The following is a 16,215-nucleotide window of genomic DNA, read 5'->3' as shown; positions in this document are numbered from 1 at the left end:
TTTTGCTGCTTTGTTTTCTCCTGTGCTTGAGGATTAAAAACCTGAGATTCCAGTGCTATACTGGATGAACCGCTTTTTTTTTTTTTTTTTCATAAACACACGAAAAATTGATTTAAAAAGATAAAAATCGTTATATACCCTTTTGGCCTTTCTCCTCCAGTCTCCTGTCGATCACAGCCCATCTGACCTGGGAGGGCTTCGGTGCACCTGAAATTGCTGTAACAGAGCACATGCACAATAAAACGGGCAATCCTGATGCATTCCTTTGTGGGAATTTGGAAGAAAATTTTCTGGCTACTATTAATCACATGCTGGTTTGGTATAAAGATGACAGGAATCGAACTCAATGATGCGTAACTTTGGTGCTATGTTCCTAAAAGTAAAAATAATCTAGTCTCCCCGCTTCGCCCCGCTCCCCCTCCCCTCCCGGTTTTTAATTGTGCTTTTATCCTTTGATAAGCTTGGATACTAATGATTATATTTAGATTATTGCATCCTTTTCAGGGTCTGTCATCAGCAGGGGAAGTAGAATGTCAGATGGAATTTATGAGTCAGTGTAGCAATCTGGGGTTGTTTATGAAGCCTCCTCCAGAAGCTCGTCATCAGCTTCCCTAGGTGCCTCAGTTCCTTGAGTGTGAAGCAGAACACCTGGTGTGTGTACTTGCCCAAACTGAATGTCAAGAACTTGAGCCAGACACTGTTGGGGAAAAATAATCTTACCAGGAACTTTTTAGCCATCCTTATGCTTTGGCAGTGTAAAATTGAGTCAAATGCAGTTCCCTTTACACAAAGGTAACTATGCACTTGAATCACAATATCATAAGTCTCTAGAATAAAAAAGGACCTTATATTAGATATAGAGGTTTAGGATATATATATATCCCCCCAATGTGTTGGGTATGAGTTTGCCTCAGGCAAGGTAGAGTGAATGCAGTAGAATACACATATTTAGTATCTCTTGCTTTATTTATAAACGGAAAGTAAAAGAATTACACACTGCACAAAGTAAAGCTTGGTAAACACAACGTGCTATTCCAACAGGTTTTACACGTTTTAATTCATTTTGTATTTATAAGCATTCTGTGAGGTAGATACAATTTACCACTTTCCATCCTCCTCCCCTGCCCCATCTGTAACGTTTCTATAATCAGGATGACTTTTAAAATCTTTGCATGTCAAAGTTTAATTGATAAAATTTTCCTACTGTTACATAAAATAATGATGTGTCTTATTATTTAAGAATCAATGTTCTTAGATTCTTCAAGTTGCTAGTTGAGGTATTATTTACATTTTAAAGTTGAGTCATGAGAGGTTAAGTTGCCTAAGGACATTCAGTTAGTGACTGAGGTAGGAGTTAGAACCCAGTAAGTCAGCCTCAAGCCATTATGCTGTAGTCTGCCTTCCTGCAGCTTCTTACAGTGCGGTGATTATAGAAGATGGAGTGGGAAAGCATTTCCAGAGGGACATGGACTAAACCTTTAGAAACATTAAAGCAACCTCACAGTACCAGCAAGAGTCTTCCTATTCTCTTTCCAGTAAAGTGACGTTTTAAAAGTTGCATGTGTAGAACTTCAAATTCTGACCAGCCTACTTTTTATTACCTGTTTTCTTCTTCCTAAACTCCAGGCTCACAGTCTAAACATGCTTTGCCCTTTTATGTATCTCACAAATATTTTGTTTTCTGTGCCTGCGATGGTCTTTCTCTCCTGCAAAGAAAGTACAGATTTTTCCTTCAAGGCCTGGTTCAGATGTCACCACTACAGAGGGCAGAATTAGGAGTTCAATGTTTTTACAGCAATTAGTACATACTTACCATGTTGTATTATAATAATTTTTATCTGTCTCCCCCACACAAAACGTCCTTGAGCTTCCATGAGTATTTTGTTTATCTTTAAGTCATCAAAACTTAACACACAGAGCTTAACTTCATAAATATGAGATCATTCGATTTTTAGTCCTTTTTCCTACTGTTTTCCTCCTTGCATTTGGTTCTTCTGCTTTTAATTGAATTTCATGTTCTGATCTCAATTTAGAAAGTAGGGTGGGTTTTTTTTGCATTATTAATATTACTTTCACATAATATACTAGAATGACTTTTTAAATAATTAAACTTTTAACTATTTTTTCAAAATTTTATCAATCTCTAATGTTACTGGATCACAAAATGTCCATTAATATTATAATTACAAATTTAAAATAATGTTTCTGTGACAAAAGGCCAGTATCTATTGCCCTAAGAGTAGTTCCAATCTGGATATAGTTCAGTTTTTTAATTGATAAAGTTAACTTGCTACAAATGCTTTAATTTTGTTGAAATCTGAATTCTTTCTATCAATAGGCATACTAAATGCATATATTAAATAGCACATGTTTTGGAGAAAAGTAAGCTCAAAGCTTCAGAAATTAAAGCAAGAAAGAAGTAGCCCTAGGTCTCTTAACCTTTTCTTTCTTTGACTGCTAGGAAAATCCTGATCTCTGTGATACCACTTGTAATGAGGCTCTCCTAGCTTGTCTGAAGAAAAATGTAAATGGTGATTTTTCAGCACAAACTATAATATAACTTGCTGAATTTTAGGCAAACAAAGTATACTACAGATCATACTGTAAACTTTATGATCTGGTATTTTCATGGTTAGTGGTAAGAAAACACAGCTTTGGTAGGGTGACTCGACTAAAGGTGCAGTGTGCCAGAGGTATTCTAGTCAAAAGAAAGGATCAACTATGCTTTACTTAGCACAGCAGATGTTTTCTTCAGTAGTTACATATTGCTTTTCAGCTTTTTCAAAACATGTTTGTCTTTTTACTTACTTTGCTTGCTTTTAGTGTCTTTCTATTATAGAAAAATTGTGCATAAAAACCTGCAATTTGAGATTGACGAACCAGAATGCTTATGCTTAAGATACTAGAATGAAGAGTGAGGCTATTCACGAAGATAATCTTAGTATTGGAGAGAGCTGAAGTAGATAATTCTGTCCCTTTAGTTGCTCTGTGTTGGGGTGTGTGTGTGTGTGTGTGTGTGTGTGTGTGTGTGTAGCTTGATTTATCTGAGCAACTTTTCATCTCACGCTTGTTGTATTATAAAGTAGCTATCAGAATTATGTGAGGCAATTGAAAATAATGACTGGTTTTGTTGTGTTCTTTTGTTAGGGATTTTTCTGGGTAAATTTTGAAAGGAAAATATGCCACCAGCATATATATACATATAGAATATATAATTTAAAAAGTAAAAATAACTTATTTTATATCTAGATTTACATTTACTGATTTGATCCCCCAAATTTTTTTTTTCCCAGAAAAAGGACTTTTACAATATGGAATTTTGTAAAATTTTCCTTTCTAGAGCAGGTTAATTTATTCTGCTGACAAATATAAAAAGCCAATCTCATCTTTTCAGTTGTCTAGTTAGCAGTTCTTTTACTTTTCTAACAATTCTTCATGGTACATTACATTATCTCTCTATCAATGCAGCTTGTATAGTTTCTGTCTGTGACACAGGACCTTAAGTTATATGCAGAGACTATTAAGTTCAGATACAGGCTTGTAAAAAAAAAAAAAAACTTTGCATCATAAAATATTTTAAGAAGAGTCATCATCAACTATCATTCGTTAGCAAACTAAGAATTTCTTCCCTGCTGGACCGGTGTGGCTCGGTGGTTGAGCACCAACCCGTGAACCAGGAGGTCAGGGTTCAATTCCCAGTCAGGGCACTTGCCCAGGTTGCTGGCCCCATCCTCAGTGGAGGGCGTGCAGGAGGCGGACAATCAATGATTCTCTCTCATCATTGATGTTTCTATCTCTTTCTCCCTCTCCCTTCCTCTCTGAAATCAGTAAAAACATATTTTTTAAAAAAGAAAGAACTTCTTCCCTGGAAAGACCAGTAGTCTCAAAATTCTGAGTTTACAGTGCTTTTTGGTTAGTGACAACTTCAAATTTGTTTTGCTGTGGAGCTTTTCTGAAATGGGTTCATCAAATTAGAGCCATTGTTTCCTATTAACTGAACTACTGAAAAAGAATGTGTGAGTAGTAGTTTTGAAGAGGAAACCAAGAACTTAACATTTTAAAACACAATTTCTGGTGTAGGAAAAGACTGGTTATGGTACATCTATCTTCAGAAAATCATATTGATGATTAACAAATAACATAATTCCATACAGTGAATATTAATCAAGGTGTATTTCTGTTTATGCTTCTATTAAAATATCAAAATCAAATAACTTTATAAAAAGGAGGAAGAAAGAAAAAAACCACAGAATTAATACCTAGTTATTTGCAACTTCTTATAATTTTCTAAGAAATTAAAGGTGTTGCTAACTTCTTACTTGGCTTAATAGATTTGAAGAGGTAGAAATGCTATGAATATGGAATTTTCATCCTAATTTTAAACATTTACTATGATTTTTCTGTATGGCCATTATAAGAGAATGCTGTTTTTAGGAAAATAATTATGTGTTCCTAAAGTCCTTTCTTTACTCCTGGATTATTTATATAATTTTGTTTTTTGGAACTACAACTCGTTTTTAATAATTGGGAAGAATTAAGAACTGATTATAGTTTCCTTAAAGAGGTGTTATTAAAAATCTTTGAAATACAGAAAACCTACACAGACTACATATATAATTGCAAAAATTTAATAATTGATATTCTGCTTTTCTTATCCAGTGTTACTGACACAGTAGTGCAGTATTTTCACTTTTCCTTACTATTCTATTTTAAACTTTATGACACTGAAGTAACAATGCTTTCATTATTTATATATACCTATCTTGCATTTGTATTTCTTTTTATCTACATGTTGGCCAGATAAATAGGTAACTGGATTCAGAGAAAAAGCATGTGTTCTATTTTAAATATCTTTGGGTCTTCCCTATCTCCAGTCTGAATGGTTCAGTACAATTCTTGTTCTGTAATATTCCTCTTATGAGATGCCTTGTCCTGACCTTACCTATTTGTAAAACGGAATGTGCTGTTGACTATTAATAAAGAACTCAAATTTAAGTTAAATAATACATATATTTTATTAGAATCCCACAGTTAATCTAAACATCTCATTTTTCCCTCATCCACTTGACATATTTGAACTTTTTAAATGCCTCCAACCCCCTTACTAACTCCTTCACTCATGTAAGTTAATGTACAGTAAAATGGCCAAAGGAAGAAGAGTGCCACCTGTCCCAGTTTACATAGGACTGGAGGATTGCCCAGTTGTGGAACTTTCTTTATAAAACTCACAGTCCCAACCATACTGGGAGGAGTTGGTTGGTCATCCTAAAGGAAGGCAAGAGATAGCAAGAGAAGTAGAGAGGCTGAATGTTAATAACTGTTAAGTCTGCAAGGTGTTACTGATACTGATGTGGCTAGTTTTAAGTCTTATCTTTGTAAGGCTGTAAAAGGATGAAGTTTTAGTAAGCTTTTTAAGAGGTTCTTGAATAAGTCTCTTTCTCTGTTCACACGTTTACAGAATAGGGGTAGAATACTCACAGGGAAGTTGTGAAAATCAGAGAGTAGATTTATAAAACTTCTCAATATTAACTCGGTTTCCAAATATGCTAATGTACTATGTGTTATAATACTTGAGTAGTAGAAAGTCATTTCCAAAGTCTTCTCTTTATTTCTTAAACTTTTCTTTCCCTACTAGAAGTAGGAGTGATAAACAGATACAAAGGCTGGTTTGTGACTGAGATGATGTCCCCACAAAGAAAACCTGAAGCAGAGGGAACTCTGCCAAAGCAGTGGATGTAGCATTTAGGAGTTAAGGAGTCTCAATATTTATTATGTTTCTTGTGGATAAGTAATATGCACCTAGAAGGTATAGCGAAGCATAAAGACTTGTTTACATGGGGTCAGACAACCAACATATAAAAATTTATTGTTTCCAACACTGTTGTGTTTCACAGGCAATGATTCATGTGAGTACCTTCTTTCAAGTGGCAGATTTCTTGGAGAGAAAGTTTGGCAGCCTCACAGTTGTATGATGCATAAATACAAATACAAGTAAGATTTCTCCATTTTGTTGTTTGTGTTTCCTATGATGGGTTGTAATATCTAGTGGACAAGGGTTGGTGAAACAAAGAAAGTACTATATGGTACTTCTATATATGATGGTAAGAATTGCTGAAGAAGGGTAGGAGTGGAAGTGAGTCCAAATGAGGATTCCTCCCCAACAAAGAGCTTTGGCCAAGCTGCTTTATCTCAGGTGAGAGATAAGCAGGCCCTTGAGTAAAGGACTTTTGCTTTGGGAGTTGGATAGCTACTGCATAGACTTATTCTGAAATAATGCATATAAAATGCTTAATATGGTTAGAGTTCATCTTAAACGCTTAATAAATTGGGGCTGTTATTATTGAGAGTTAGTTGATCATACAGGAACTGGTAGGTTAAACAAACATGGCCACCTATTTTAAAAGCCAAGTAGTAATTATATGTATAACAATCCTGTACTACTTTCTTCACAAACTATGTGCTTTGAAATGCTAATATGCTGATTTTATTTATTTTAATTAATGTTTCTTTGTTGATTTCAGTGAAGCAAAGAACTGCCTTGTAGATAAACATATTGCATTTATTGGAGATTCCAGAATTCGTCAATTGTTTTATTCATTTGTAAAAATAATTAATCCTCAGTTCAAAGAAGAAGGCAATAAGGTAAAAATTGTCTATTCTCTTCATTAGGGTATTGTGTTAGAAGTTAACCAACTGAATAGTTTTAGGAGGAATGTGCCTCTCCACATTAATGCAAGGAACTATAAAAGCTTTACTTTGGTTTTGGAAAGGTAAAGGAAAAAGAAAGAATGATTTGCTATAATGGACAGCATAAGAAAAAGAAGTGGTGGGTATTGGCAAGCCTTCCATTAACTTAAAGTTTAGTTTTCAGAAATAAATTCTTTCCATGGAAAAAAATTTTTAAAATTTCTTAGAAGGAAAACAAAGAAAATATCCATATTCTCCTTTTAATATTTGCCATATTTCTTTCCGTCTCTTTTTTTAAAAAAACCCACATCTTTATTGTTGAAAGTATTATATATGTCCCCCTTTGTTCCCCATTGACTCCTTCTATCCCTCACAGCCCCCCACCCAGGCCTTCACCACACTATTATCTGTGTCCATGGGTTATGCATGTAATGCATACAAGTTATTTGGTTGATCTCATCCCACCCACCCCCACCTTCCCTCTGAGATTCAGTCTCTTTTTTAAAACATAATTGTAATCTTTTAGCATGTACAGTTTTATGTCTCACTTCTTTCCCCACCACTTGTCATAATTCACCATATTATTATATAATCAATGTAAGTATCTTCATAGTGTGAACAAATTATTGAGTGGATATAATGCATATTTATGTAATCCTCCCTTTTTTTAACTTTTTTGTAGTTTTCTATTTTTTCGCAATTTTAAAAAAGGACATTTTAAATTAAATCCTTATGTGAAAACATTTATGATGAAAATCTGCCTGTATACATCAACTTGCCCTGTAGTAAGGAGTTGAAAAATTAGGGACTTCACAATTAGGACTTCACAAGTAGCTAGACACATAGTGATGATGGTAGTGGATACTAAATTTTTAGGAACAATTTCTTGTGAGAAGAACCCCCTTAGGCTATTAGAGGTTTTGTCCACCAAAAAAGACTAGTAGAGATTTTAAAACTGAATAATAGAAAATCAAAAGTCAACTTTTCATTTTATTTGCTGTTTATAAATGTAGCCTCCTTTTGTATTTATACACACAGAATTATACAGAAGAATTGAAACTATTTAATGCCATGAGATTATCACGGTTTAAACTAAAACACTTTGGTAAACTTATGAAAAGTAGAGAGATTTTGCTTGACCAGTGTGGTTCAGTGACTGAGGGCCAACCCATGAACCAGGAGGTCAGGGTTCGATTCCTGGGCAGGGTTACTGGCTCAATCCCCAGAAGGGGGCTTGCAGGAGGCAACTAATCCATGATTCTCTCTCATCATTGATGTTTCTATCTCTCCTCCTCCCTTCCTCTCTGAAATCAATAAAAAATATTTTTAAAAAAGTAGATTTCTGATTGCAGAGAAACAGTTTTAATATTTCTAGGCTTAGTATATTGTGACTTTCTGAAAACTGGAATAATGGATTTGGCAACAGTTAATTGAAAAATGCTCTAATGGTTTAGTGACCACTGGTTGACAACCACTGCTCCAAAGGTTTCCTTAAACCAGCGGTCGCCAACCTTGCTGACCTCAAGGACCACCAGTGGTCCGCGGACCACCTGTTGGCAACCGCTGGATAGCCATAAGTAGGTACAACATGGTACATTTCTTCTGAGCCCTAGTTATAACACCTAGGTTTCCAATTTTTATTTTCTAGAGGCACATTGTAATCTCACAATTCTCAAGCAAGATATATTTAAATTTATATGCATTTAAAAGAAGAAACAAAGACAGTTTGTCACAGTCTTAAAGAGACAGCTATTAAGAAACTATTTAGTTCAAACTGCTAGTGGAGCATTTGCCAAATTGCATTTCACTTAGTTCTCTTGTCTATGAACAACTTGAAGACAGAGATCATTATTTTTTGAAGTTCTTGTGCCTAGCACATCCTGGCATATTATAAAAGCTGATTATCATCATCATCATCATTATTATTTTAGCTTTGGTATGGGTTTGGGTAGAATAGGAGTGTTGAAGATAATTCTTTGAATATGTTTCTTTTCTGTGTTGAGAAAAATAATTTTTTTAAATGAAGCTTTAGAGCAGGACTTTTATCAAATTATATTTTGTGGAAGATTAGTTCTTTAAGGTGGTCTGGTCAAATAAGTTTGGACAGAGCTGGGTATCATATCCCCCTCTTAGATGGTTTTAATTTAGGTGAGGATATTAAAAACCTGAGAAGTCTTAAAGTAAAGAAAACTATTTGCATTGCTTCCAGCTGGCAGCTAGATACTGGGGGCCCCTTCCACCTCAAACCAACTAAATCCTAGATTTAAAAAAACAAAACAATGGTGTTGTATTTCTAGATTTGAAGAAATGGAAGACACTCCCCAAAAAAGGAACACCTAGGGGGCAAAACCAGAGATGGGAACAATAACAGTAGGCACTCAGTAGAGACTTGGATTGACCTGAAGACAGATGCCAGTAGCTGCAGTGCCCAGTATGCAGAACACTAAGCTTTGGGCCAACATATTTCTCAGTATTAATATTGGAAGCCAGGGAACAGTAGAATAACAGCTTTAATATTCTGAGAGAAAATAAGTTTCAGTGTGGAATTATATACTTACCATACAGATTTATCTGTTGTTGAACTATAGGACATTATCAGATACATAAAAACAGTGAGGGTTTGTCTAAAATTTTTCTAAAGGATAAACTTCCGGGAGGATGGAAATATTTTTTTTTAAGTGATGTGAAATATAAGAAACAGTACTTAAAAAGTAAACATGCGTGTAAGCCTACTCAAATAGTGCCTGTATAAAATAATAATGTCTATAAAAAGAAGGTACTAAAGAACTGGCCAATTGAGATGTGAATCACTTATAAGCCAGAGGGAGATATCACAAGCAAAGTATTCTAATGTCCTCTTTACTTTTTAAGGTATTATCTTATGGTAGAACTTCATTTAAAGATACATAGTAAAACATTAAGGGCAAGGATTAAAAGGATAGAATTAGGATGTATAAATTTCAAACCAGCAGAAGAAAAAACTAAACAAAACCAAACTTCTCTAATGTGCCAAATGTGTTTTATACATACATACATATATAACTGTACATGTACTTAGATATACAAAAAATTTAGATGTACATGCAAAAATTTGTGGTCATATATATTACATGTATATAAAAAAATCTATGTATATGTGAAGGAACTGTAAATTTTATATTAACTTGTCAGGAATATAGAGTTCAAAAACATCATTTAAAATTTATTACATGCACTATTAGACTCAAGTAAAATCATTTACATAGAGCATTGAAAAATTATTTTATATTTCCATAGTAGATGAATCTTCTTAATTTTTTATTATTGCAAATAAATTAAAATTACTTACATGCTCTATTTAGCTGAAGGACTTTTTAAGAACTCACTTAAGAATAGAAATACAGCCAGGACCGGTTTGGCTCAGTGGATGGAGCGTTGGCCTGCGGACTCAAGGATCCCAGGTTCGATTCCGGTCAAGGGCATGTGCCTTGGTTGCGGGCACATCCCCAGTGGTGGGTGTGCAGGAGGCAGCTGATTGATGTTTCTAACTCTCTATCCCTCTCTCTTCCTCTCTGTAAAAATTCAATAAAATATATTAAAAAAAAAAAAAAAGAATAGAAATACAGTGCCCTGGCTGGTGTGGCTCAGTTGTGTGGGTGTCATCTATGTACTAAGAGGTCGCTGGTTGGAATCCTGGTCAGGGCACATGCCTAGGTTTCAGGCTTCCTATATGTACAATTTCCCTCACTACCAGTCTGTCTCTGGCATAGATAGTACTAGGACTAAATTAGAATTATGGCAAGCTTGGCAAAAAGATAATTTATATAAGCATGTTCATATACATGTTGCTTATTTGTAGTTGAAGTTTTATCTTTGAACTACATCTTTGATGTGGAAAATTACATATAAACAATTTAGTGTCACTTTTTTGTTATTCTATGAGATCTTTTCCACTTCAGGTTGAATATAGAGAATTGAGATGTGATGCATAAGTAAATCAACAAAAACAGCTAAAGGAAGGATTATTTACATAAAATTTCTACATTAGTATTGCTCTGTTGTCTCCTTTTTTTCATGGCAGCATGAAAACATTCCTTTTGAAGACAAGATTGCATCAGTTAAAGTGGTAAGTTCATATAATAGTAAGCTAAATCTTACAATGTCAAAACTATATTCATTGGTTAATTTATTTACAGCAGCTAATACTTTGTACATACTAAGTATATTTCATTCTATTGAGAGTAGGTAGCATAATTGAGTAAATGTTTATGTGTACTGTTTTGTGTAATAAAATAGAAAATTTGGTCTCTCAGATTTTTTTCCAGGAAAAAAATAATCTTGTACATTAATTTGAAATCAGTATGTGTTCAAGATTAATGTCCATCAAAGAATATATGTGAATTTTCTGAATTCCCAGTCACAGTGACTCCTAGATATTGAGAATATAATGAGAATCAAGAAAACAATATCCTAGACCAGTGGGACTTGCAAATCATTATAGTTCTTTACATACAAATAAATGTGGGATAAGGATGGCAAAAAGGAAAAAGTGGGACATTAGTAATGTACAAAGCAAGAAGTTAAAAGTAGTTTTTCTTTTTGAGGAAGTGATGTTTTAACTGAGGCCTCAAAGATTAGTAAGAGCACGTCAAGCTCAGTGGAAGAGTTTATGCACCTTTTAGGCAGAAGGAACAGTATGTGCAAAGGCCTGGAGAAATACAGTGAGCATTCTAGGAGCTGAATGAGAACTGAAAGGGCAGAACCAGGGGGAAGGTGGCAGGAGAAAAGGCACAATGTCTAGGCAGAGGCCAGATTTTGTACTTTCTTACCTACTTTAAGGACTTAACTTTATTCTGAAGCCAATTGAAATTCCTGGAATATTTAAGCAGGAATGGGGCAAGATCAGATTTTAAATTTTCAAAAGATTACTCTCACTAAAATGTGGAAAATAGTTTAGAGAAAAGCAACAGTGAATACAAGGAAATCTCTTGTGAAACTCTTGCCAAATTAAGATGGAAGATGAAGATGTCATAGACAAGGTGGTGTTTTTTGGTTTTGGGGTTGTTTTGTAGCTCGAGATAGATTTAATAAGGAAATTAATTATATGTGTTGTACATATCTTTTAAATAAAATCCATTTGGTTTTAGTTTTTGAACTTTGTCTTATGGTACATTTATTTGAAGAAGTTTTTAGTAATTTTTTTTCTACTATAGTTTACAGTCAAGATTATTTTGTGTTGGTTTCAGGTATACAACAAAGTGGTTAGACAATCATATACTTTACATTGTGTCCTCCCAATATTCCCAATACCCACCTAGCACTATACATAATTATTACAATATTATTGCCTATGTTTCATATGCTGTATTTATATCCGTGACTATTTGGTACTTCTTAAACCAACAAGGTGGTGTTTTACTTTTAAATACTTTGTAAGAGATATGTTAATCCTTATTTTGAATGGTGGATATAACATTTCTTTAAGTTTCTCTTTTCTTATATTTCTCTTAGGATTTTCTGTGGCATCCAGAAGTTAATGGTTCTATGAAACAGTGTATCAAAGTGTGGACTGAGGTTTGTATTTGAAAATGTAGCTCTTAGTTTTGAACAACAGAATTTTATTTTTTATTTTTTAAAGAATAGTTTATAGAGAAAGGAGGAGAGAGAGAGAAGCATGGATGTGAGAGCTCAACATCGATTAGCTTGCACAACCAAATTTTTAAAGTTCATGAGCATCCATTGTTTTCTCCCCTTACTCAGCTGTCCCACTCTCCTGTACTTTATACAACCTTCTTGATAGCAACTAAGCTGTGCTGGATTGCTTCTCTTACTCAACTGAGAAAGAAAGTATTTTGATCTAGTATCTCTTCTATTGCCATTCTAACCCTAAGGCGATAACTGCTTTAGCTCAGTGAATTCAAATCCAGGTAATCTTTCTATCACAATGCACATCCCTGTAAGCGTTTTTCCACTTTTTCCTTTAAACTCATGCCCAAATATGTCAAAAAACTTTTTTTAATAGCCTATTTTCTTCCCTTTTATCATTACATTTGTGACCCAAAAGTAAAGCCTAGTATGTTTTGGCTCATAATGTTCAGAGGTGAGTTAGATGTAAAGGCAGGCATGAAAATATAGTGGGGTAACAGTGGGAAATTAGACTAAATTGTGAAGAAACCAGCAATTCAAATTGAATTCTATAGGTGAATGGTAGTCATTAAGAAGTCTGAGCTATTTAGGTCGATTTGGGGAGTTTCGCTCTGGAGTGGGGTGGTATTTGAAGTTACTTGAATGGAAGAAATTGAATAGGTAGAGAGTTTAGAAATTAACAAAGAGTTTAAGAACAGAACTATACAAAAGATTCTGAGAAGGGGGAGTGAAAGGGGTAAGAGGAAAATCGGGAGAAGAATAATTGTCATGTAACACAGGAAAGAGTTTTAAGAAGTGGATAGTCAGTGGTGTCACTTTAGGACTTGGCAATCCTAAGTTCATTAATGGACTCTGAGGGTAGTTTTAATGGATGGTGAAGCCCCAAATCAAAACATGATAAATTGAGTCATAAATGAGAGAGAAAGAAATTGGCATAGTGAAGGTATAATGCTCTTTCAAGTAATCTGATGGTTAAGGGTGTGAGGGGGAAGAATTTGAGAATGTGATAAGGTTGAAGGAAAAATCTTTTCTGAGAATGATAATTTAACACTTTGTAGATTGAGAGAAGGCAGAAGCGTGGAGAAAGGGGATGAAATTTATAATAGGAGAGTTAAAAGAAGTAATGCATGGATACAGCCCCAGAAGTAAAAAGGAAGGGGATATGGACACAGAGTAAAGGTTAGCCATTAGAAGGAATTGGACATATTTTCTTTACTCTCTTGTCAGAGGAAGATAGGCTGTGTGAGTATATGGATGAAGTTGTAAGAATGGCGGAAGGCAAGAACATACAGCTAGATGAAGTCTTATTTTCTCTTCAAAATTTGAGAATTAGCCTTTATTTGGAAAGTGAAGAGGAGGATAAGAGGGACCTGTATAAGGCGAATAAGATTTGGGATTACCACTGTGAACAATGAGAAAAGGAATGAAAGGGGTGAAGTATGAGGGAAAAGTTTCAGTAAAATAACATGGTAAAATGAAGCACTATGTTCTTTTCTCGAAGTTAGCACAATGTAATACAGATTCTTGCCACCAGGGAGGTAGGCTGGAAGACATTGTACATATCTTGTAAAACAAAGGTACTTACCCAGCGAGGTTGGTTAAGGGTGCTAGACTGGGAACAAAAATATCTCTGAAGGGAAATAGGTTAATTTTGTTATTTTTCTCTGCTTTCATAGTTTTCTGTGAAAGTATGTATTACCTTTCTGATGAGACCCTAACTCATTTTTATATTTGGGTCAGATGTTTTTCTAATTTCTTATTTTTAATTGTTTCTTGTGCACATGCTTATAATATCAAGTCTTTTATATTTTGGAAAGTGCATTGAACTCAGGAGTCAAAAGACTTAAGTTCTGGCTTTGTCCTGCCAAGCGTCAGCAATATCCTAATAAACCTTTCTGAGTCAGTACCCTTGTTTTATAAGATCTGTATAATATCTTCCTGCATTATCTCACAGGTAGCAAGGATCTATATTAAAAAGAACTAATTTAAGAGAAAGTACTACATAATTGGTAGTTTCATTAAGAGTACAATTTGCATTTGGTGAAGAGTTCTACCCAAATTCTCCTCCCCCCCCCCCATTGTGGTCTATAATAATTATCAGTTTATTTTGTTAAATATTTATTGGATTTGGCTTCCCCAAAATATTGTTTCTTTAGGACACTGATCTTATTTTACTTAAGATTTAAACTGTATTTCATGAATATTTTTTAATTGGCTGACATAATATACTAGGGATTTACTCTTAAGCAATTTACTCACTATTCAGAATAATATTAGGCCATATTAGATATCAGTAACGATTTTGTTTTTTTGTAAGGAACACCACCAAAGAATTATCCATAAAAGCCTCATGCCATCCTACATAAAAGGCATTGGTTATCCACCCTATATAATAAAACCCTAATATGCAAATTGATCAAACGGCAGGAATGACTGGTCGCTATGATGTGCATAGACCACCAGGGGGCAGATACTCAACACAGGAGCTGCCCCCTGGTGGTCAGTGCACTCCCACAGGGGGAGTGCCGCTCAGCCAGAAACCGGGCTCACAGATGGTGAGCACAGCCTCAGTGGCAAGAGCCTCTCCCGCCTCTGCTGCAGGCAAGCAGTAAGGAGCGAAGGGTCTCAGACTGCGAGAACCCCGGACTGTGAGAGCCCTGGACTGCGAGAGGGCACAGGTGCACCAGGCCTCTAGTCTTGTTATAACAAGAATTCAGGAAGAAACTCTAAAAAATTCAAATGCATTTAGAAGAAAGAATAACTTAAATTTAAGGAAAAGAATTAAATGATGTATTAATTCTCTGAACTAACTATAACACTATTATAAAGATTTTTTTCTTTCTTTAGGATTCTGTTGCAAAGCCCCATGTGGTTGTAGCAGGAGCTGCCACAGTAAGTTATTATCTATGTTCTTATATAATGATTTTCATTTGGTACTTAAGGACATGCTAAGAAAAAGTTAACTTATGTTAAATAGAATTCTTGATTGTACTTACATTTTAATTCCTATTTCTATTCTAATTAATGAAACTGGTGAATTTTAATTAAAAGATATGGATGAACTTAGAAAATTTAGTGTTAAATGTCAATATTATTTTATATCTAAAATGATATTCTTCTTGAATGTTATACATTGAAACTCTAATTTTATGTCCGCTTTTTCTAACTGCCTTCATATATTTCATGAAATAATGTGACCATAATTTATTCTGATATTGAATAAAAATGGAAATTATCTTAAAATAATAACCTTTGTTACAATAGAGTAAATTATATACTTTAATTTTTCAGTGATAAGTAATGAATTAATGCTTAATTTTTACTTCATTTTAGTGGTCTATCAAGATTCACAATGGCAGCAACGAAGCACTGTCTCAATATAAAATGAACATTACCTCCATAGCACCACTTCTAGAAAAATTGGCAAAGACTAGTGATGTTTATTGGGTCTTACAAGGTAAGAGATGAGTAATGAAAAAATGTCATTTTATATATATTTTGAGTCATGGGTTTTTATTATCTCCTCTTTCAAGAAGCAAAATTATTGCTTTATGAGAATAAAGTTTGAAATAAGGTTTGCAAAATCAGAATAAATTTGAGTTATTTGCTTTCCTCTTTTGAACTTAAGGAACAGACAGACTAATAAATATAAGTAAAAAAAATAAATAATAAATAAAAATACTCTTCAAGGAGCCACAGCAGGCAGAATGGCTGTGAATGTAACAAAGAGAATACATTCTAAAGGCAAATGAGAAGTTTACCTCTGACTTTTTCCTTCTTGCAAAGTATATTTATTGTGATTGGGAAATATAAGAAAAAATTTACTAAGTCTGTTTCATAATATTGAGTCATTGTAAGTAAATACTCTTTGGAATTGACAGAATATATTTAAATTCATACCAT

The 16,215-nt window shown here is 34.2% G+C and overlaps 1 protein-coding gene across 5 annotated transcripts in view; it reads left to right on the top strand.

The window, feature by feature from the left end:
- Positions 1-16,215, top strand: part of CASD1 (CAS1 domain containing 1) — a 44,831-nt gene that overhangs the window by 1,981 nt on the left and 26,635 nt on the right. For 4 of the 5 annotated variants that reach the window (XM_054726182.1, XM_054726178.1, XM_054726183.1 and 1 more), the window contains exons 2-7: positions 5,895-5,991; positions 6,522-6,642; positions 10,748-10,792; positions 12,178-12,240; positions 15,160-15,204; positions 15,646-15,769. In XM_054726182.1, the coding sequence (XP_054582157.1) occupies positions 5,969-5,991; positions 6,522-6,642; positions 10,748-10,792; positions 12,178-12,240; positions 15,160-15,204; positions 15,646-15,769 (421 nt within the window). In that variant the 5' untranslated portion in view covers positions 5,895-5,968. Of the gene's footprint in view, positions 1-5,635; positions 5,749-5,894; positions 5,992-6,521; positions 6,643-10,747; positions 10,793-12,177; positions 12,241-15,159; positions 15,205-15,645; positions 15,770-16,215 lie in introns of all 5 variants that reach the window. The other variant, XM_054726181.1, reaches the window with a different exon arrangement.

The sequence above is a fragment of the Eptesicus fuscus genome, chromosome 14, assembly GCF_027574615.1.
Source record: "Eptesicus fuscus isolate TK198812 chromosome 14, DD_ASM_mEF_20220401, whole genome shotgun sequence".
NCBI classification, from domain to species: domain Eukaryota; kingdom Metazoa; phylum Chordata; class Mammalia; order Chiroptera; family Vespertilionidae; genus Eptesicus; species Eptesicus fuscus.
Note: the sequence above shows the minus strand (reverse complement) of the source record. Positions and strands in the feature narration are given on the sequence as shown.